This window comes from Talpa europaea (assembly GCF_964194135.1).
Source record: "Talpa europaea genome assembly, chromosome: 11".
Taxonomy (NCBI): Eukaryota; Metazoa; Chordata; class Mammalia; order Eulipotyphla; family Talpidae; genus Talpa; species Talpa europaea.
The window spans coordinates 19,525,156-19,548,480 of NC_140078.1; the positions used below are offsets into that span (position 1 = coordinate 19,525,156).

Genomic DNA, 23,325 nt, shown 5'->3' on the forward strand with positions numbered 1-23,325 from the left:
CTACGCCAAAAGCCCCAGGCGGGTGACTTTGGCAGAGAGGAAGGAGTGGATGATGAAGACCATGGTTTTGGGGCACGAATGCAGGTCCAGCTGCTGCAGGGTGGATGGAGAGAAGGGTCAGGAGCCCCATCCAGCCTGGCGTGCAGGAGGGTGTTGCCCCCCTCCCCCTCCACTCACAATCTCTCCTTCAGCACCCCCGAAGTCCAGGAAAAGGAGACTGGCCCCGTCGTCAGAGGACATCTGCAGCTTCTCAAAGGGCTGTCGGAGCAGCACAGCTCGGGCTGCACCTGGCTCCGCTGCCCACAGTGTGAAGCCCTTGTCGATGTGCACAGAGAGGCTGCAGGGACGGCCGTTCCACGTGCAGGCTGTGGGAAGGGTGTGTGGGGACAGGCACGCTGGCAACTTAGAGACCACCAGCCCTACCTCCAACCCCCAGGGCAGTTGCAAAAGTGGAACTTGGACACCACCAGGGGTGAGAGGCTTGCTGTCTGTCATGCCAGCTATACATCACCCTCAATGGATCACCCCCACCCCAAAACAGAAAACTATACCCCACCTCTAGTCCCACTTCCACTAACACCAAAAGTGGGAAGGGAGAGCTTAGACTTTGTCATGACAGGAGGCCCATTCCCCACAAAGGCCTCAGCAAGTTCACTAAGCTTTCCCCTTGGGGACCTGAGAGACCAGCAGAACTTGCAATTATATATGAATTTCAGGTGAACAATAGAGAATTTGGATATTCTTACGCCAAAGATATTATTTGTTGCCTATCTAAAATTCACGTTTAAAGGGCCCTCCCTGGTGGCGCAAGGGGTTAAGATGCAACCTATGAAGAGATCCGCAGCACTGCAGCATGAGTTCAATCCCCGGCCAGGGAGGTGACCCACATGCCGCAGCAGACCTCTCCTGTCTCGCCCGCTGCTCCCCTCAGCAGTGTATTTCAGTCAGTCTGCCTGTTCTGTTCCCCACTCTGTCTCTGGTGAATCCTCTCACCCTCCCGCGGATCTGGCCTGGACCCCAGTTCGTGTATGCATAAATAAATAAATCTTTAAAAATAAATAAATAAATAAAATTCACATTTAAATAGGTGCTCTGTATTTTTTCTGGTAACCCTATTCCAAGCGCCCAAGTCTCTCACATCCTCACCAGCATAATCTCAAACCCAGGGCAAGAAAACCCAGGACAGAGTCTCATTACCAAGAGGGCACCTGCACATCCAAGCCAGGGGCCCTCTAGGAAGTTCAAACCCCACTTTCTCTCCCCCTCCTGAAGCATCCTAAAGAAGGAGGCTTGACTGCCTCTGGGGATTAAAGACCTATTACCAGAGAGGCACTCCCAGGTCTCCCCAGCCTACCTGTAGACACCTCCTGCACACCCTCAGCGGCCCGGTGGCAGCCATCCACCAGCTGGCGGGTCCAGGCAGCCAATTCCTGTGGTGACTCCACGCTGAACAGATGAGTGTCCACACCGTGGCGCGTGCCCGTGCGCAGGGCAAATGAGAGCTCTGCATCATAGGGCACTGAGCCCTTGGAGGGGCCTGAGTGCACCAGCCTGGGGCCAGAGGGGGCAGAAGACTGAACATGAGGCCTCACGGCAGGAAATAGTTCCAGGTCAAGTAGTGGGGACCTGGAAAGGGACTCTGACTCCTTATCACCTAATGGGGGGACAGGACTTCTAGATGGGCACGGATTAACGCACAGAAAACCATCTCCTGCACCTTCCCTTGTTCCCTGGGAACTAGTCATACCGATGTCTACAAACATACCAAGCACACTCGTGCCTCAGCAACTTTGCATACACTGTTCCCTCTAACAAGTACACTCTGCCCTGATTATCCACACTTGCTCACTCCCCTCACTTCCTTCAGATCTTTGCTCAAATGTCACCTCCTGAAAATCTTTCCTGACCTCCCTAAAACAACACCCCGTCACTCACTTTTCATCATGATAACTGTTATTTGACCTATTCTCTTTGTCTCAGTTGGTTTCTGCTTGTCTTTTTCACCAGGTATCATCCAGGGTACAACTTTTGTCTAACTTGTTCTCTACTGTATTCCCAGTAACTAAAACAAGACCTAGCACATAGTAGGTGCTTGATAAACATTTCTGGCCTGAATCAATGAGCCACTTGATTAAATAGGCAACACGTGCTCTTCATATCCCTGGTAGCCCAGCCAGCAGGCTCCTAACACATGGGCCAGAACCCAGCCTACAGCAAAGAAACCTGGGGACAAGGGCCCAGACACTTGCTGTGTAACCTTGGGCAGCTTGCTGTGCCTCTCTGAACAGCAGGCCTCAGAGTTCCGGCCCTTAGTCATCTTTGCTCCTCCTCCACACACACTCTCTCTCTCTCTGGTAGTCTTGGTTTCCCCTTGGAGCTGTTGCTGACACCCAGTCTCCCATTTTTCCAGTTCTGATCTGCAGACTCACAAGTCCCCAAGCTTCCTGTCCAAATCTCCTATCCATCCCACACAGTTTGGACTCAGCTCAGCATATTGTTCCAACCTCCTCCCTTTGCACTCCCTCCCCAAGTCCCCCTGCTCGCCCAGACACAAGCTCCAAACCTCCCATTGATCCATTCATCCTGCACACCTCCCTCACCCTCCCCATCTGGCAAGCATTGCGCCTGGTTAATTTTACCACCCATGTGTTTTCCAATGCAAATGCAGCCTTTCTTTTCCATCTGCTGCTTCCACCCACCTCCACCATCTCTCCTGGACGACTGCAGCAGCCTCCCTGCTTCCATCCTGTCCCCTCCATGTGGCACTTACCACATGGCAGCGACAGGATTCTTTTAAAATGCAACAGAGTCAACTCACTTCCAGGCTAAAATTCTTCCACTCTGCCACAACTCTGAAGATAAAGCTAGGATTCTCCTGCCAGGCAAGAGAGGCTCAGCAAGAGCCAACTCCCTGTCTCATTTCTCTCCAGTTCCTGCAGATTCTACTAGATAGAGCCACTCACAGCTCCCTGAACTTGTGATAGTCCCTCAGGCCTCCGGACCTTTGAACACATTCTCTCTGTGTGAGAAGCTCTCCACCCTTTCTTAAATAGCAAACTTCCACTCAACCATCAAAGTCCAACTCAAAGTCACCCCCAGTCAGAAACCTTCCCCAACTGGACAAGGCAGAGTAAAATGGCTCCTACAATTCTGCATTGTGAAGACTAACCTGGGGTCATTCTCCTCTACTACACAGGGTGCTTCCTGGGGGCAGGCTGTGGGGCTCAGATCCTTTTCCCCTGCCACACAGGTTGAACAAAGTACATATCAATGACTGAGTAACTGGTGGAACCTCACATCCTTCTGTTTCAAACCCCCATTTTACAGATAAAGAAATGGAGATCCAGACGGGGTAAAGGTTTGATTCAGTCATTTGGGGAAATAAGTCAGGGAAGACTTATTCTAAAGCATCACACCCCCACCCCCAAGCTCTGAGTGAGACACACACCCGCCTGTGGCTACCTGGTGGCGATGAGCGGGGCGGTACGGGCAGGCCGGCTCAGGGCCTCGCGGGTCTGGGGAAGACCACAGTAGAGAAGCAGCTCCTTTTCTGTCAGCAGGGCCAGGGTGGGTGCTGTGCCCCCACTCGGCAGCTACGGGGGGCAAGGCACAATGAGGAGGGGTAGAGAGGGGGAAAGTCAGAGGGCCAGGGCAGGGTGAGATGTAGAGGAGCAATGGGAATGGAGTCAGCTGCAGGGGAGGGGAACAAGGGGAGGGGGAGGTCTTCAGTCCTGCAGGCACCTGCTCAGTCAGCCAGCCGATCTGCTTGATGTCCTGACTCCCAGCCGTGCTGGTGGCTGCCAGCAGTGCCTGCAGCTCATCCTTGACCCAGGGCACCAGAGCGTTGATCTGGGCTTGGATGGCAGCTGCCCATGACCTTGCACTAGCCTCGTCCTTTGCCCTCAGGAAGAGGGTGTCTTGGCCATCTGGTGAACAGATCTCCAAGTACCTGCAGGCACAAACAGGGTGGAGGGAAGGGCCTGTCCACGGGCTACTGCTGCCCACCCCTGAAATCTGGCCCAAGAATCCTTATCTACTTCAACTAGTAGAAATCACAGGGGATGTCCCTAAGAGAACCAAGGGCGACTCTTGCTGCTAGGATCCAGCCACAGTTGGAGCCTCATGAGGTCTAGGAACAAAAGACTATGACACACACACATAGGCATAGACACACAAATACACAGACACCCAAACATGAGAAGGGCAGTGATTATCACTGTGTGAGAACTCATGATCGTGTTCTTTTCTCCTGATTTCCAAGGATTCGCTTGCTGGGCCAGCTCCCAGGTTCTCCTTTGTGGCACAGCCACAAATTAATTTTAATTCTAATTAATACATTAATCAGAAGGAGGAAACACAGAAACAAAAAAGGATTGATAGGTCAAGTTAGTCTACATAAAAAGCTGGGAGAATGGAGTAGGAAGAGGGGAAGGACATAAAAAGCCATGCAGGTAAATATGAAGGAAGCATTTCAGGGGGTTACCAAGGATAGTAGTGACAGGAGAGGATGTTTTATAAGTTTATGGGCATTAAAGATTCACACCCCTTTGACTTTTCCTGTAACTGATAAGGTGTGGCAGAAACTGGAAAATGGCTCACTCACATCCATTCCAGCCCCCTTCACCTTTGCTTTCCTCTACTGTAAAGCTACAGAGCAAAATGCCTAAATTCCCAGCCTCCCTTGCAGCTAGGGCTGGGTAGGGGACCCAGTTCTGACCAATGATACATAGAGATGACCCTTCCCAAATGAAAGATAAAACTTTCCTAGATATGGTAGTTAGTTTTCAAGACAGCCTCCACCAAATCCATCCCTCCCTATACTCACAGTTTACTTCTTTCATCTAGAGGTGGAATTTATTTCTCCTCTCCTTAACTTTGTGACTGGGTTTGGCAAGTAAAATAAAATCCAACTACTATATCCTGAAACCAACTACCCTGTGAGGAAAAGCAAGCTTGCCCCAAGCAAAGCCTATAGAGAAAAAGGGATGTACAACCAGCCCCTAGTGGTTCCAGTCATCCCAGTCGATGCAGAAGATGTGGGTGAAGCAGCCATCTTGGACTTCCAGCCCAGCAGACACCACACAAAGCAAAAGAACTGACCAGCTGAGTCAGCCCAGATTACAGAATTATGAGTAATAAACTGTTATCTTCCAAACCACTCAATTTCAGAATGGTCTCATTATGCAACAAGGGAACAAAATACCAGCAGAAAAGTTCCTTTGCCTTTTGCCTTCTTCCTGTGTGGTACAAGGAGTCTGTGTTTGGAGTATAGTCACCATAAAAAAGAAAATCTATAATAAAGATGGTAGGGAAAGAAGCTGGAAGCCTGATTCCTTGAGGGAATCCCTGAGCAGCTATAGCCTAAACAGCTGCCAGGACTTCTTTTTAAATATGTGTAAACCTCTCATTTAGTTAAGCCACTGCTTGGGGGGAGTCCAATATTTGCCTTCTAATATAATACTAATGCTGAGTAAAAATTTGAAATCTTTCTCATATTTTTGGCTGTTCAAACATTTCTTTGACTGAAATGTTGTGCTGATACAGAGCCCCAGTTATATTCAAGTTACACATGTAGTCAGGCATATGTGCACACTGCTGAGCATACATGAACACATACATGCATGTATGTACACGTGTGTGTATATACACACATGTATGTACATATGCATGCATATACACATACCAATATTAACATAAACACATAGCACAAATCTACAGCCATAAATGTGCACTCAACTCATGTACATGTGCGAACCCTTGAGTCTTCGTACCATCTACATGTATACATGCATAGACATTCATGTACACACATGATATGAGTGATGTCTGAGATCACACTGGGGTCCATAATTAACCTAAGGTCCTGTGATTCTCAGAATAGACTAATACCACCACATCCTCACCCAGCACAAAAGACCTGGCATTAATCTAGGCTGTATTAGGACACACAGCACAAGCCTTTCATGCCCACACCATATATATATGCCACCCCCAATACCATATACCCAACTTAACATCTACTCCATCCAACCACCACCAACATTCAGGCACCTACTGCTTCTAATGCAGAGAGGGCTACCTGGAATGAGGCAAGTTCCACACCTTCCTGGTTGTGTGATCTTGGACAGGTTACTTCCTTTCTCTGTCCTCATCTATAAAATGAGGTGAAATAATAGGACTTTGCTCACAGGGTCACTGTGAGAATTAAGTGAAATTGTGCATGGTAAGCACTTAATAATGTTAGCTGATATCAATTTTATCAATGAGTTATTAGGGGCCACTCAGACATCAAGAATAGTACTCTTCAGTGGTCCTGATTCAAATCTATCAGACATCTCAGCACCTCAGCAGAGTTTTTTCTAACTGAGACTGAGGGAATCACAGAGTCCAACAGCCTTATGGGGACTCTCAATGTCGGTGAGGAAAAGGAGCAGGCTCAAGAGAACCAGGACTGGAACTCAAGGTTCCTCTGCAGATCAAGTTCTTCCTCGGATGTGGGCCACCACAGGAAAAAGAAAGAAGTAAAGCAAACCTCATCCCCCTAACTTCATTCCTGCATTCATTCAACAAACATTTCTTAAGTACCTGCTATGCCCAGGCATTGTGCTTGCCACACAAGGGTATCTTCCTTTGGTCCCACTAATACCAGGTCATTTGTCTAAGTTGCCTCCCACCCCAGACTTACCTGGGTTCTGGGTCAGTGGGGGTGCACCTCCTTGAGACATATGCCATCTTCAAGGACACATGTTTGGCATCACTGAGGTCCCGGGGTGGCGGCCCAGGGGAGGAGGGCTGCCGCTGAAGGGGTGAGGCAGGAGGTGAGTCCCAGCCAACCGAGGTCCCGCCGGCAGAGTTCTTGAAATATGGTGAGACCTCCTTCATGTACTTGACTGGTCAGGGGACAGGTCAGCAGTTATCAGTGGCACGGGCTCCCATGCAGCACACATTACATTGTCATTTGTTCATTAAGAGATTAATTTATGTCCCATATCACCCTCCTCCTCTAGGCTAAAGTCTCTGACAGGGAATATGGTAGAAAACACTGGATGCATGCCAACCTCCATTTTCTCACTCCCCCGCTGATTTATAGTTGCACAGCAACCAAAAGATTATATGTCCCAGCCTCTTTTGCAGGTAGGTATGGCCATGTGTCTAAGTTTGAACGAAAAGTAGAAGTATTTAGCCCTTCAGGACAGCTGTTTAAAGGGAATAGACAACTTCTGTTTCCTTTAAACAGCCGTCCTGAAGACAGTGCAAGAGCCCTGGATGGGAATCAAGAGACGTGATCACTCTGCCACTGTCCCATTGTTTGCCTCTATCTCTTCATTCTTCTCATCTGCAAAAAGGGAGGGGTTGAATGAGATAGTCCCATTGCAGAGGCTGCTTATTATCCTCCAGTAAGTGATAGTAACCCAGCTGAAGACTTCATTTTTCAAGCTGCCTTACAGCTTGAAGTGCTCATGTGACAAGTCTGGCCAATAGACTGACCTCAGAAAGGATGTGTGCAAGTACCAAGCTCTGTTCATTAATGACAGGGGCATACCCTTCCTGTCCCCCTGTTCCCCAGCAGGGTTGAGCTGGCCAGAACATAGACTTGTGGGGTACCTTCTTGATCATGAGGACATGAGCCATACTCTAAGGAAGGCTAATCAACATAACAGAAATAAATGGAACGAAACAGCAATAAATGGATGCTGACACTTCAGAGATGCCATGTCAGATGTGGATTGATACCCAAGAAAGCAAGGAGCTTCTATTATTTTTTAGCCATATTATTTTACAAGTCTCTTATTATAGCAGCAGAACTTATAGCCAACCCAAAATAGGCATCTAGGGGTCCTCTTAGGTCTGATCAGCCATCACTGAGAGAATGTAGTGGACACTTTCTGGAATAGCATTGTACAACACTACTTTTCATGATTATGTAAATGTCCTATATTTACACTATCCAATATAGTAGCCACTTTCGAGTCACCATGTGGCTATCAAGCACTTGAAATGAGGCTAGAATAAATGAGGAATTGAATTTTTCATTTTCACTTCATTTTAATCAATTTAATATTAAATTCAATTTATCACACAGAACTAATGGTGACCATTTTGGATACCATAGTTCTAGATTAACAGGGTGACCCACATCTCTGCTCAACTGACACATGAGGCCGTGTGCTGATGTAACCCTGCCTTCCTGGCTACACTCTCCAGATGAGGGGTTAACAACTGACCCATGTTAGCCTTTCCAGATTGAAATTTGGAGACTCCTAGACTGGTGGTTTGAACAAACTTGAATGTGATGGGGATAACCATTTCTGCTGAGAGGACAGACAAGAACAGAAAGCTGGTCTGTACAGAGGGAGGATCAGTGTAAATAGGCATGAGAGATAGAAGGAAGACCCTGTCTAACACCTGCAAATAGTTTATTTCCTATACTCATCCTTTATAAAATCAGGCTGCCATCCCACTAGGATGATATCTGCAACCAAAAGAGTCTTGATGGGGGTCTGAATCCCAAGTCTTTCTAGAAAAGGAAGATGTCACTAATAATAGTACCTGGAAGTATAAGGCAACACTGGAAGAGTACAGACAAGCCAGTTTCCTTGAACACCTACTATTTGCCAGCCCCAGGACTAGGATGGTAAAAATATGACATTTGTGCTACCACTTCTTTAACCCTGGTCTTCTTTGTGTTCTAGAACACAAACATAAGAACAGAACACAAAGGCAGCCATTACCAATCAATTAAGACTGACAGGTAATACAACACTTTGGTTATTCTTGCTATATCAATTAGATGAGTTTGGCTGTAAATAATAGAACATATGACAGCATGTCTTAAATAATATAGATATTTATAATTTCACGTAAATATGAAGTCTAGAAGCAGGTGATTTCAGAATTGGGTCAGTGGCACTGAATTAGAGTAGGCCTCTCTGTTTTTTTTCTTGGCCTTCCTCTCAAGCCAGTGATTCCTTATGTGATAAAACCCAAAGCAGGAAGGGCTGAGACAGGCAGAAAATGAGCCATCTCCTCCCATCTCCCTCTGACAAGAGAGGTAAACATTTCCATGAAGCCCCCAGTAGACATCCCCTGTACTTATCTCATTGGCCTTCCCATTAGTCAAAGGGAATAGTCATGAATTAGACCAATCAATACTCTAAGGCTGACTATATCCCAATATAAGGAGGCTCCTATTAGCTAGAAAGGAGTGGAAGTTGTTAGTAGGCAGGCAGGCAACACTGTTTGGCACATTTGCCCTGGCACCTAAACTGTTCCCAATTCTGATAAATATCAGTATCCCCATACCTAAAATGAGCTACTAGGAAGAAAATATGTACATCACTGGTTAAAAGACTTGCCCAGGCACTGGTCTCTCTTCTCCCAAACAGGCCACCCTCCTCTGCTGTCCTCCTGGTAACTCTTGGGCTGCCTACTCACCTCTCCCCTTCTCCCCCCATGAACATCTGGCCTGCTAGCAATCTGATGTTTGTAGTCAAAGCCCAGCCAGCATTCCCTACCTATAAGACAGTCCAGAAAAGGTAGCAGTTCTTGGCCTCAGTCCCTGGAAGAATGAGATAAGAAGCCATTTCTATTGCAGGAGATGCCCCTGAGGCACAAACAGGCTCCAAGGTAAATAGGGTTGAAAGTGAGAGGTAGTTTCAAACCCTACTGGGTACGAAGAGAAGTTGTGTTGAAAATAATGGCAGGTTTGTTTGGTTTTTTTTTTTTTCCTTAAAGCACTAAGCCTATACCCAAAGTTTGAAGACCAGGGCTAACAAAGACTCATCCACATGATTACAGTAATGACATCCCAGGACTGACTACTGGACTATGTCTCAGGGGTGATGAAGGACAGACCCATTACAGTCAGCTTAACAGCTGCACCATCCTCCCCTGGCCCCTTCTCCTTGCTAGTGGAACCCTGTGTCCCACAGGATTGGTTTCTTCCAAGGCAAGGACAGAATCTTGATTAGTCAAAGCTAATCAAGATCTTTCCATCCCTCTTGCCTGTGACCAGTTTAGAAAGAGGTAGAGGATCAATTCTGACCAATGAGATGCAGAGAAAGTATTTTCTCTAGCCTAGTTAATGGGAGGAGAGTTGATTCTAGAACAATCAATCAATGTAGTCTTTTCACCACAAGGGTTGGGGTCACCACAATGAAGATAGTAAAGCACAAGTAAGGACAAACCTAGGTCTTCAATGACACTGTGAGGCCTTAATTTAATCTACCCAAGAGTCATGCTGCCACAAGTTATTCTGGAAGAAAACACATTATCTTCAGTGTTTACACCTCTTTGAATTGGGTTCTGTTACTTGTGGGGAATTAGCATTCTGAGTAATACAGCCTCCCGCCCTATGGTACAAATACTGTCTCTCCCTGCTGTATATAACTGGCCACACATCCCTCCCCCTCAAAGTCCTGCTCTGCTTCATCTGTATTCTTCACTCAACTTCAAGGACCTCCAGGATCTGGGCCCTGCCTATATCTCTGGCTTCACCTCCTGCCACATGCTTACCCTCGGCCTCAGGTCCAATCATACTGACCCCCTCAGAGGTCACAGAAGCTTCCAATCTTCCATACCTGTGAAAGTACAGTTCCCTCTGCACGGAATGTTCTTAACAAATGGTTTGGAGACACATTCTTGTATTCAGTGTCACCACTTGTAGCTATGTGACCATGAAAAGGCTAATTCATTTCTCTGGGCCCCAATCTGTTAGTAGATTAAAAAAAAAAAAAAAAAAGGAATAACTAGTCTACCTCAGAGAGCTGTACATTTAAATGAGATGATGTGAGATATGTGGCACCAGTTAGGAACTCAAGAAATATGAGTTTCCTACCTACCAACTTCCCCTGTCCACACTGCTAGAACTCTGTTGTGATTTTGGGTGTCGAGGCTCATTCCCACCAAACTGAGAGCTCCTAGAGGAGGACAGAAATTGGGCTTGACTCAAGCCCAGAATCAGAACTCTGGGAGTGGAGGAATGAATGCCAGGGTAGGAGAGGCTCACTCAATGGGAGGGAGAAGAAAACACAGCCCAGGGGGTCTGAGCTCAGCTCAAACATCACCCCACTGGGAAGCCTTCCCAGATGTCCAGTGTGGTTCCATTACACTCAACACCTCTGTAGTCCCCCAGACCACACTCCCCTTGATTGTCTGCCTGGGGATGTGTCCCCCACCAGGTTAGGGGCACTGTGAGGTTAAGGATTTCTTCTGACTCCTCTCTGTATTCCCAGAATCTGGCACTTATGCTACGTGCTTAGCAAATGAACATTTGTCAACTTCAAAGTCAGAGAAACTGCTAGAGCCCCTACTCACCCAGGCTGTCCCAGAACTGGGTCCGCCCTCTCCTTTCCCACAGGAACATGCTATAAATGGACAGCACACCAGCTGGTGCCTGCAACAGGGCTTGGATTTCACAAACCAATTGGCCTGTCCCAGAGTGGGGGTGGGGTCTTGAAGGCCCCAGAATGTAGCCATAAATAGCCCAGCTCAGAGGCCTCCTCCACGCTCTGATTTCTGCCTGAGTCACCCAACCAGACAGGGTGGGGCTGCCAAAAGGCTATGGCCAGGAAAGTTGAGGACATGGCCAGTATTCTGGAGACTCCAAGGATAGACCCAGTTGAAGTCTGGACCCTCACAGTCAAGTCCCTGACTCGGGATCCTTGTAGAGCAGGGACAAATGGGGAAGCTGCAATAGACACAAACATAGGAACCCTCCCCCTTCCCAGGTCCTGATTCCAAGGGACTTCCAGTTCTGCCAAGCAGAAAAATCAAGACCTGGCCCCAGCCCCAAGGAGCCCGGAGTAGACTATACTAAAAACACAAGGTACAGGGTGCGAGCAGAGCCAGAGCCTCACCCAGTATAACTGGGAGAGAATGTACGTATTGCTGAGAAAAGGTGATACATCTGTCTTGGCTCAACACGGCCCATGTGCTTCTCCCAGTATGCAATAAAGACTGGCGATTGAATGTTCTGGATTGGAATCTTGGCTGAAGAGAAGTCTGCCCTCTGGGCTCGAACTGCTCATTGTCTGTTCAGTAGGTGGTCACTTCCTTGCCCCTGCCTGAAATGACATGATCTATTCATTTGTTTACAAATCTGTGGCCTTACTCCTCCAACCAAAATGTCAGTTCTGTGAGGGCAGAGACCTGCACTTGCTCACCAGGGTATCCACAGCATCCAGAATAGTATCTGACAAATGCCAGGTGTTAAGTGAATGGATACTGACAGGCCTGTGTCCTCTCCACCTAAAGAGGGAATGTTGAATGTGGGCTCTGGAAGGTGGCAGGCTTAGGTTTAACTTCCTTGCTCCATGACCTTGGACAAGTATCTTCACTTCTTCTATTTCTTCATTTTTATAATGAGGATAAAATGTATGTACCTCCTACGGCATTAAGATTGAATAGCTACAACACACTTTGTCCTGCCTGGCATACACTAGCTCTTAAATAAATGGCAGTGTGGGGCCTCCCCTGATGGCGCAGCGGTTGAGCACTGGGCTGTGAAGCTGCCTGCAGCCTCTGCAGCACCAGTTCAATCCCCAGCCGCCGGGCGAGGGTCCCACATGGCGCACAGACCTCTCCTGCAGCCCGCTGCTCCCCTCAGCAGTGAATTTCGTCACTCTGCCTGTTCTGCTCCCCGCTCTGGCTCTGGTGAATTCTCTCACCCTCCCACACTTCTGACTGTACCCAGTGCTTGTATAAATAAATTAATTAATTTAAAATAAATAAATAAATGGCAGTGTGGTTATTATGTATGCTGATTTTAATAGAGTGACAACATAAGGGGATGGTCGTAAGATATGGTGACAAAGATTCCAATCCAGGCCCTGTCACTTGCTTTCTGACCCTGGCACATGCCATGGTCTTTCTGAACCTCAATTTCCTTGCATGTATAATGAGGATAGATACACCAGTTCTCTGGGAAACACACTGTGGGGATTCAAGTGCAGGCAGCCCATCCATCTGCCCACGAGGGTGCAGGAAGGACACGTGATTCCAACGGGCTCTGGAAAAGATGACCTTTAAGGTCCTACTGGAACTGCAAAGCTAGACTATAAATAGTTCTCAGTTCTGGCAGGCCCTACAATAGGACTGACCAATAGTGAAATGTCACATTCACTGGACCACACCCTTGTGCAGTATGGGGGCACCAGTCATCAAGGCCCTACAGACAGTGAGCCCTTTGACCTAACAATCCTGCTTCCAGGAGCCCTGCTGCAAATAAATGCTCACAGGTGTAAGGAGGGATCTTGTTTCCACTGTCCATGATGCAAGAGGCTAAGAACACACTCAATGTCCATGAGCTGGGGCTGCCAACTGCAGGATGCACACTCCCTGACTTGCAGAGACCACTCAGCTTGTTGATGGCTGTAGACCCCTGGTACCTACATCAGCTCCTGACACAGAGCAAGGGCTCTGTAAATATGCTAAATTAAAAAAAATACATGAATCCCAATAGTGGGATATTATGGAACCATTAAAAAGAATGAGTCAAAGCTACATGTGCTGAGTTGGAAAGATGTCCCAAACTTGTTAAGTGATAAAAACAAATATGCAAACTGTCTGAAAGTGTGAGAAAATATCAGTAGGGGTTAATTCTATGAGAAGATAATAACTTTACACTCTCCTGGGTTCCTTTTATAAGCATATGTTACTTTTTGCATTTTTTAAAGATCTAGCTTATTTTTCAAAGATACACTGCCTTATTCCATACCATGACACCAAGATTCAGAGATAAGGCCCTCCTCAACTCAGGAAGTCAAGACCCTGGGGTCTAGGATCTTAGTAATGGGACAGACACTTATTTAGCACATACTACATACCAAGCACCAGACTCAATTCTCACAAACACACCTTCACCTAATAGTACCAATTCAATGAGATGGATCCATTTCCTTCAACACTTTAATAAACTGAATAAACCAAGTCCCAGATGACATGGTTTACCGTGCAATATAAGTATTTAAGAATGTGGGTTTGGGGGCCTCCCTGGTGGCACAAGGGGTTAAGATGCAACCTATGAAGCTATAAGCAGCCACTGCAGCACAAGTTCAATCCCCAGCCAGTGAGCTGCCCACATGGTGCAGCAGACCTCTCCTGACTCGCCCGCTGCTCTCCTCAGCAGTGTGTTTCAGTAGATCTGCCCCTTCTGCTCCTCACTCTGTCTCTGGTGAATCCTCTCACCCCCCACACCTCTGGCCTGTATACCAGCTCTTGTATGCATAAACAAATAAATAAACAAAATTTTAAAAAAAGAATGTGGGCTTAGGCATCTGACAGATCTGAGCTCAAACTCTGCCACTATGTGATGCTGGGCAAATAGCTTCACCTCTCTTGAGTTTCAGTGTTCTCACCTGCACAGCTGGATGAATTATGTACCTAATTCATAGGGGTGATTTTGAGGATTCAATGAGACAGCACATGAAAGGCACTTAACACAGTGCCTAGCACACCACAAGTGCTCCATCACCAGCAGATACTACCATCACTGGTGTTATCATTGTCATTATTATTTCCTTCACCACTATCTGCAGTCAGGTTCATATGGCTAGTTGAGGCCAGAATCTGTCTCCCCACAGGCATTTTAATGATGGTCCAGGGAACAAGCCGGGGCTAAAGCCAAATTTTGTCTGTGGGGAGTAACACGACTGAGAGGGTGTGTGTGTGTGTCCTTAAGAACAATCTTTGCAGCCATTCATTACTGTCCCCAGGAGGGGAGTCCCTCAGGCTCAGCAAGCATGCATGGCTCAACTAAGCTGAATAGGATGGCCTCAGATTACTGCAGCCATTAATAACATCCCCCTTTGGATTGTGGTGATGCACTGAGCCAAATTTCAGGCAGGACATCTGGCAGCATCCACCTCCCAGGGAAGAAATCAGCAGGAACCTGGCCTTGGAGTCCTGAAAACTCATAATAGAAAATCTCAGGAGTCAGTCAAGCTCAGCTTGAGCCTTAAGCCAAGTCTCGAGAAACTCAACTGCAATTGATGAGGGTAAAGGTAAAACAGAAAGGGTCAGAGATGTAACATGGTGATCATTCCCCAAACATTCGCCAAGATCTAATGTGTGCTGGGCTTGGTGCCAGGCCTGGAAGCAGAGACAAACCACATATGGTTCCTGCCCTCAAAGACCTTCCAGTTTACTGGTGAAAACAATAATTATGCTGCTTCTGATGTAATGATGATAGCAGTTGACATTTATTGAATGCTGACCATGTGGAAGACATTTGCTATGCACTTTAAATGAACTGTATCATCCTTATAAATAGCAAGTGAAATAAATAATTAAGTACCTACTATGACAGTGGCCTCAGTATATTAACACAAGTTGCAAGGCATGTTACACACATTACTTCATAGTCTGGTAACAAGCATGCAAGGGAGGTGTTATCCAAGGCTGAGGCAATAGTAGGCCTGCCACCAAACAGACCATAGCTTGAATTCTGCCTCTGCTTACTTATTAGTTGTATGACTTGAAGAAAGTTATTTACTCTCAAAAACATTTGAGACTTGGTGACTTTGTCTGAAAGAGAAGAATTACCATGACCTGTTGCTCGATGCTGCTCTTTGTCATGCATACTTATGAACATGTTACGCTATGACTCTATCTTTTAAAAGCCTGATCTTTATGTGGGATATACCTTCCCTACTTTGTACAAAGCACTAAAATTGACTTTATTAATTTTCATCTGTCTTTAAGTATCATGCTTAATGCATCTCAAGTTCACTGTTGCCCCTGTCTTGCCAGCCACACTGGGGATGAAGGGAGAGAAGACATTTGGCTATTCTTCCCTATCCCCCCGGCTGGTCTCCAAGGGCCCTGGCTGGCCCTGCCTTCAGATCTGCACACACAATGGGCTTCTCTATGGAGCAGACAGAGGCGTGTTTACTGCCAGTTTGGGTCCAGACTCTGGTCACAAACACATCCCTGTGGCTAAGAACAGACTCAAGACATTTGTGCAAACCTGTTTTGCAGAGGAAAAGATCCAGGAGGCAGAGTAGGGTTGCTGTCTGAGGCCCTGACTTAGGCCAGGGAAGTAGGGATTTGGCTGGTACCCAGAGCTTCGACAGTGACATATATCCTTCTAGGACATTCTCAGGGGACTCTTTACCCCGTGAGCCAAAGGTTTTGGGAAAGATGCCCAGCTGGCCCACCAAGTGGGGCCTGTCCTAATGACAGGCTCCTCTTCCATGGCTCCTTGGAGGTAGCCTCGGGAGTGAGATGAGAGCACAGAAGCTCTGAACAACGTAACCACTGACTGGAGTCCAGGGGGAATGTAGGCCCAGAGAGGCTTCCATGACCCCTGACTCTAGGCTGGAGAAGCTCCCAGGCCTTTACTTTTTCCACAAAGTCCCTACATCCTCAGGTCCTCCAGACTTCTCAGTTAACCCCTGCAGTTCAAAGGCTCTTGATCCCAACCCCTCTGCTAACATAAATGGGAAAACCACCTTCCCAAATCTGCTGGGGCAGGAGAACAGCTCAAAAGAGTCTGCAACTGAGAACATGCTGGGAAAAACTAGCAAGAAGGCCAAAACCTCCAGGGTCCTCCTCTTATCCAAACCACCACCATCTCCCTTCTGTTCATGGCCCCAAGCTCCTTGATGCCATTCTGCATTCTTCTGCCTTCCTTCAAACCAGGTCGATGCTGCTAATACTCAGACCTGACCATGTGTGTCCCTGCTAAACCCCTTTTAATGGTTGCCTGTTTATCTCCAAAGTTCAAATTCCTTTAGCCTGGCATTCAAGCTCTTGCAGGATCTATCTGAATAACCTCCTCCTTCTTCACTGTTTCTCACAGCCAGGACTCAGAAGAAAGTGGAATTACTCCCCAGGCAATTTCCCTCGTAAGTCATTTCACTCCTCTATGGATCAGCTAACACAGCTCCCTACCAACAACACCCTTCCTCCACCCCATACCCATTTCTGCTTATTGCCCATAAAGTGCCAGCATCCCTTCCTCCAGAAGTATCTCCTGATAACACAGAGAGAAGTGACCACTGTCTCCTCTGATCCCTGGACTGACCCTATTCAGCACCTATGACAGATTAGGGATATGGTAGGATTGCTCGGCTGTCACCCCCATAAGACTGAGAGTTCCCTTTCTTTATACTCTTTATACTGAGCAGAGCAGTATAAAGAGGGGTGAGAGAAAAGAAAGCAGAAGAGGACTCTCAATCAAAAGGGGAAGAATAATACAAGATTTTGTGTCAACAAATTTGACAACACAGATGAAATGGAAAAGTTCCTTGAAAGACAAGCTACCAAAGCTCATTCAAGATAAACAGTCTAAATTGCCCTACTAAAGACATTAAAATCACAATTTAAAACCTTCCATGGAGAATGCTACCAAATAAAGAGGAGATAGGGCTAATACTATAAAAATGCAAGGGAACAGGAGCAGAATTACTAGTAACATTTATTGTATGCCTACTATTTGCCAATCTTATGCTGGGCAGGAGATAAAGCCACTATTTACCTAGAGGTCTAGGGCAGCATTTGCCAAGGAAACATCTTGCCCTATGCAAAGTCTCAGAGACTGTAAGTGCTGAAGACCCTTAATCCTGAATGGTACACGTGTTATTTCTCCTCCTCCTACATCCATGGTAGACACTAATAATTAATTCTAGCCCATAACTGCTGAGCCCAGACTAGACCTCCTAATCCTTCCAAATACATAACTCCCAGTAGCCACCAGGGAAGCGAACACTCAAATTGAAAGTTATTGGTCCTCTCTAGCCCCAACATGGAAACTGAGGCCCAGAGGAGACAAGGCTTTTACCAGAGATTCATCACAGAGAAAAGAGGATTTTAGGAACTTATTTATAAACAGTTCAGATGGAAGAGACAGCATATAAGGTTTTCTGCCACATATGATTCAGAGCTCCTTTAGGGAGGGCCTGGGTTTGATTTAGTTTCTGACTCAATGATCTGCACACCAGGTACAGTAGGTATCCGCAAGTGTTTCTTGGTTTGGTGAGGAAGGAATAGAGTGAATGAGTTAGATGGAAGGCTTGGGTGTTAACTCCTAAACCAGGAGATGTTCAAGCACTAACATGGAGAGATACTACCTTTTCAGAATGATGCACACTGAGAACCCACACAGAAACGTCCTCAAGTTAAAATTAGGTGGGGGAGGGTGTCTCAGTGCAGAACAGAAATGTGTCTATAGTAGAAATTTATAAACTATAAACTTTCAACCAGCAATAACTAAAAGAGCTTCTTTTTAAGTCAACTAAAATACGACATTTTGATGAATTTCAACTGTTCCTAACTGCATTATTAGATCTAAATATCAAAGCCATGCATCTGGGAAAGTCCCATATCCGTATCTTTGCTGTTAAAATATGATTGATATAGTTAAGATTTTAGGAACCAATTCTGCAGAGTTGTCTTTTAAGTAACTATTTTAAAAATATACCACTGATATTTAAAAAGTTACTCCTGAAATGTACAAATAAAATAAAATCAGAGAAAAGTGAGGTTGGGGCTACAGAAATGCCAAAGAGGGTGGTGGGAGAAATGGGTAGCGTGATCGTGTGGATAGCACTGGAATTCTGGTAGCGGGCAGAGAGAAGTATATACACATATCGAGGTATAACACTGTACTCCCAAAACTTACCTAGTACTATAAACCAATGGTAAATCAATAAAGTTTCACTTAAAGAAAAAAAAAAATCCCAAGAATTATCCAGGATCCAGAACCTGTTTGTTTCTGTGGCCTCTTGGAGACCCTACTGGGGAAACAAAGGCAGCCTATCAGGAACTGGGCCTGGGGCTCAGCTCAGCAGTTTTGTTGGCCTTGGCATTCTCCATCAGCCCCCGCCATCTCACTGTGCCTATTCTGGGCCATGAGCCAAAGACACATTCCTCGGGCCCCCACATCTTCCGGAACTGACAGAATGGAGTTTGAAGAAAGGGCTGAGCAAAGCAGAAACCTCCTGAGAGAGATGGCAAATATGAGACAACCACAACAAGAGGTCCATAACAACCAGTGGGGAAACTGAGGCCCAGAGTAGGCAAAGGTCTCACCAAAGACTACACAGTGAGAGGACAGTAGCGAGAACACATCAAGGCTCCTCTCTCCACCCTATTAAAACTCCTCTCTGATCCTTGCTGGAAGGATTTGATATCCTGCTACATAAAGGCCAAGTATTCTCCCATGGGAGGATGAGTCTCAGGATTTTAGGGCCTCGGAGAGCTGAAAGAACCTCAAGTTGAGAGCTCAGGAAAGAATCTTGGATGCCTCTTCCCCAGTCCCTACCCCTCTCTTTCCCTGAGTGACTCACGGGGAGTCATATCCTGCTGTGTGTCTTTTATCCTGCTCACAATCCCCAAGCAAGACAGAAGCAATCTCCCTGTTTTCAGATGAGGACACTAAAGCCCACTGAATTGAAGTGACTTGTCCAAGGCCACCAGTGCTGGTGCATAGGAGAGAGGAAATGCAAACAGGTCAGCCTATACCTATTCACCACCCCACACAGTCTCAAAGGAGGTCCCCAAGTTCTGCTTCTGCTTTCAAGCCCGCCTACCTCCCAGCCACTACTGCTTGAGGCCAAGAAGGAACTAAGGAAGAACTAAAGATCCTGGAGTTCCCAGTACTCACCCTCTAGCACCACTTCTTTGCCAGTCTTCTTCAGGACCTGCACGGCTTCATCATGGGTGGCAGAGGAAAGGTCCTCCCCATTCACAGACAGGATGGCATCCCCCACAAAGAGGGCTTCGGTCTGGTCAGCTGCCAGGCCCTTGAAGATCTTGGAAATGAGAATTGGCATCTTATTCTCCCGGCCTCCTGCACAGGCAGAGAGGAAGAAACTGAGATACTCCAATGCTTGGGATTCGCATCAAGGCAAAATTATTCCTGAAAGCCTCCTTGGTGCCCTGCCCAGTGCTAGGAAGGGGCAGGGGGTGGTGAGGGAGGTAAAGAGAATCTCAGGACATTAATAATATTAATAAGTCATTTTCTAAATTCATGTAATAGTTTGGTCACTGGATCTTTCGGTTACAAGGTTTGGGTGTTCACCAGTGTTTGAGTAACTTGAAAGGTACTGCAACAGTTTTTTCTTAAATAGTCTGAATTTTAAGCAATTTCCCACAATGGAGGAACCATTCCATTGATATCCTCTAATCTGGAATAAAAATAGAAGCCAACTACGGTCCCAAAGGATCTCTTCAGCAACTAAAAAGTTTTATGGTCGAGGACCAGGCTAGAAAACAAGGGCTAAATGGTCTAGATTTCAAAAGCCTATTGGAACTCTCATTTAAAAAAAAAAAAAAAAAAACTAATACATTTGACTGAATTGCTTTATTGCTAAATTCTTGAAAGTTCTTTTGAAACAAGAAACTAAGAAAAGTTCACATTAGTTCCACATACCAAGTAAAAAGCACTATGCTAAATGCTTTCAATGTTGTCTCATTGCATCTTCACAACATCCCAATCACACAGGCATACTCAGTTTCCTATCAGGAAAACCGAAGTATGGCGAGAAACCCCCTTGGCCAAGGTTTCCAGCTAGCTAATGGCAAAACCAGCTTGAACCCAGCTCTCCCCATTCCAGAACCAACACTCTTAACCCTAGGGTAAACTGCCTACCCCTCAGATATCACACTACCAGCCACGCCCAGAGTACTGAAGATGAAGGACTAGAGGCCCAGAGAAGGGGTCATAATTCCAAGGTCACACAACAAAATGGTGGCAGAGGTAGCAGTTGGAACCAACACAGATCCAACTGTTTGCTCACAGTGCTGCACTGAGCTTGAGGCCTAGGAAAGGAAGGGGTTTCTATTTAATCTGACCTCTTCCACCTGAAACTAGCAACTTCTGTTCAGGTAGAAGCTATGGTCATTCCAGGCTGCCTTGGGCTGGACTGGACTGGACTCTACAGGAAGGTCACCATGGCAACAGGAATCCAGTCTCGATTCATGGAGAACTGAATGGAGCTGATATACCTCCTGATGTCTCCTAAAAGCACCTTCACTTCCACATGGAAGTATGGAGTCAGGGAGGAATTAATGCGATCTGATCCTCTCTGTGTCTCAGTTTGTCCATCTGCAAAGGGGAAAGTTCCTTCCCTCTCTGACACATGGAGGGTACCATTTCTGCATTGATCTGTTGCCCTATCCCATGCTGGAATTAGGGGGCAAGACTGGGTGCTCACTCCCTGGCTTCCCCATTTCTCCCTCTTTGACCTATTTAGTTGGCTGTCTGGAGACTTGCTTTTCCGCAGGGAAGAATTAACTCTGCAGGGCACTCTCTAGTGGCCTGGTAATTGAGGTGCAAATCCCAGCTCTGCCACTCATTGACTGTGAGATCCTGGGAAAATCATTTTTCTTTTCTGAGTCTCAGGGTCCTCACCTGTGAAATGGGGCGTATACTCCATACCTTTAAGCATTTGTTGCCAGGATGACCCTGTGGATCATGAACCTAGAGTGCTGGACACAACCTTTGACACAAAGTGGTAGCTGAGTGACCACCATTCTCACGCCCTCACCCAGACTAAAGGGTCTGGAAGCACCAGTGAACAGAGCCAACACCAGGGTGAGAAACAGTGCACATCCAGGGTGATACAAGACAGATTCCTTTCCCAAGACAGATGGCACTCAGCTGAGGGCTTGAATCCTAAGAAGGGCAGGAATGATGAACTCAACAGGTAGGGGTGGGTAGGGATTTTAAGCACTGTAAGTTGCTTTGGCGTCTCTCCTGCCTCCATTTTTCCTCTCATCTAAAAACAATAAACCAGGTACCTACTATGTGCTGCCAAGGTGAGTACTTTAGACTCTTGTTTTCTTGAAACATCACACCTCTATCATTAGCCTTATTCTATAGTCGAGGAAACAGGCTCAGAGTGGGAAGTGACTTTCTAAGTTCATGCAGTTGATTCTGGATTCAAACACATTCTGGTTGCACCCTAAAGAAAGCTGTCAGTATTTGGAGGCTGAGAGCTCTCAAAAAGGAGAACTCTACCTCCACCCCCTCAATTCTGTGTAAGGTGGAGATGGCCCAATGAGGCAACTCAAATCCAGCTGTCAGGGCTCTCTGCCTGGTTACAGATTGGGCTGTCAGATTTCTAAGGCTTTTCTGGACCCCTATCTGTGAACTTAGCCACGCACATCTGTGATCCCCCCCTCACACACACACCCCCGTGCTCCTGACTCCAGACTTTACCCCTTCCCCTACCTCTAGCCCCCACACACACCCCTTGGTTGAGGCTGGGACTTCCCCTTCCCGGCCCAAGTAATGTCCCAGGCCCCAATCCCCTCCTCTCCATTCTGTGCTCTCCGGGGCCCTCTTGTCCTTGATGTCCATGCAACCCCTCTGACAGCTCTATGCTTCCAAACGGAACTCCCCATCACCTGTCCTTGGTATGCCCCAACCCCCTCCACACCGTGCCTTCCGAAGCAACCCCCTCCGACCTTGGTGTCCCCTCAGCCCTCCCTAACCCCGGACACAAGTCCTCCAACTCCATGCCCCACGACCCCTGCACCTTCGGCGCCCCACAGACACCGCGACCCCGTGGCCTCGGTGCCCCGGCGCCCACCTTTGATGCTGATGCCCAGACCGCCCGCGTCCGCCTTGCGCACGGTCACGCGGCGCCGCTGGAGCAGCAGCGCCTCGGGCAGCTGCGGGGGCGCCGCGCCCGGCTCCGCGGCGCCGTTGAGCTGCGCGGACTCCGGCTCCCCCGGGGCGCCGGGCTCGGGGCCAGGCTCGCCGTCGGCGGGGCTCACGGTCAGCGTGTCCTCCGCCAGACTGAGCAGCACCCGCTGCCACCGTTCCCCGCCGGCCCCGGCGCCGGCCCCGGCGCGCAGCTCCAGCAGCCCGGTGCGCGGGGCGCGCCTGCCGGACGCCATCTTCGCCTCCGAGCCCCCGGCCGCCGCGCTCGCCCTGCCCCGCGGAGCCGGGCACACTCCGACCGAGCGCCCAGGGCGGAGGGCAGCGCGGCCCGGCTGGGCCAGCCGCCACCCTACTCCCGGCCGCCGGGGGCGGAGCTCCGACAGGCGGGGCCGCCCCGGGGTGTGACTAAGCGCGGGGAGCCGGGCCCCCGGCCAGCTAGCGGAGCCGCTTGGGCGCAGAGCCCAGGTACCGAGGGGCACCGCTCGGGGGCGGGGGCGGGAGGGCGTCGGGGCGGGGCCGCGGGGGGGACGCGCGGGTAAGGTGCGGGGCTGGGCGGGGCCGTGAAGGAAGCGGCTTCGCGTGGCGGCCAGGACCCCTGGACCCCGGGACCCGGGACCCGGCGGCCGACGCCGCGCGCTCTGAGGCCATCGGGCCCCGGGCCCATCGGTCACCGACGTTAGAGCACAAGGAAAAGAAGCGGCACCAGGGAGGTT

General features: G+C 48.0%; 1 protein-coding gene across 2 annotated transcripts; it reads right to left on the reverse strand.

The window, feature by feature from the left end:
• SNTA1 (syntrophin alpha 1) lies at positions 1–22,848 on the reverse strand (the record flags this gene model as incomplete). 2 transcript variants are annotated; one of them, XM_084247655.1, is made up of 8 exons in its annotated part: positions 1–90; positions 178–365; positions 1,355–1,551; positions 3,463–3,593; positions 3,742–3,949; positions 6,686–6,890; positions 19,607–19,792; positions 22,539–22,848. In XM_084247655.1, 8 exons carry the CDS (start codon positions 22,846–22,848, stop codon positions 1–3), a joined length of 1,515 nt encoding a protein of 504 aa, XP_084103781.1. The 2 variants fall into 2 exon arrangements, with proteins under 2 accessions (XP_084103781.1, XP_084103780.1); XM_084247654.1 differs by having other exon boundaries at positions 1–93.
• Between the last annotated feature and the right edge of the window lie 477 nt (positions 22,849–23,325).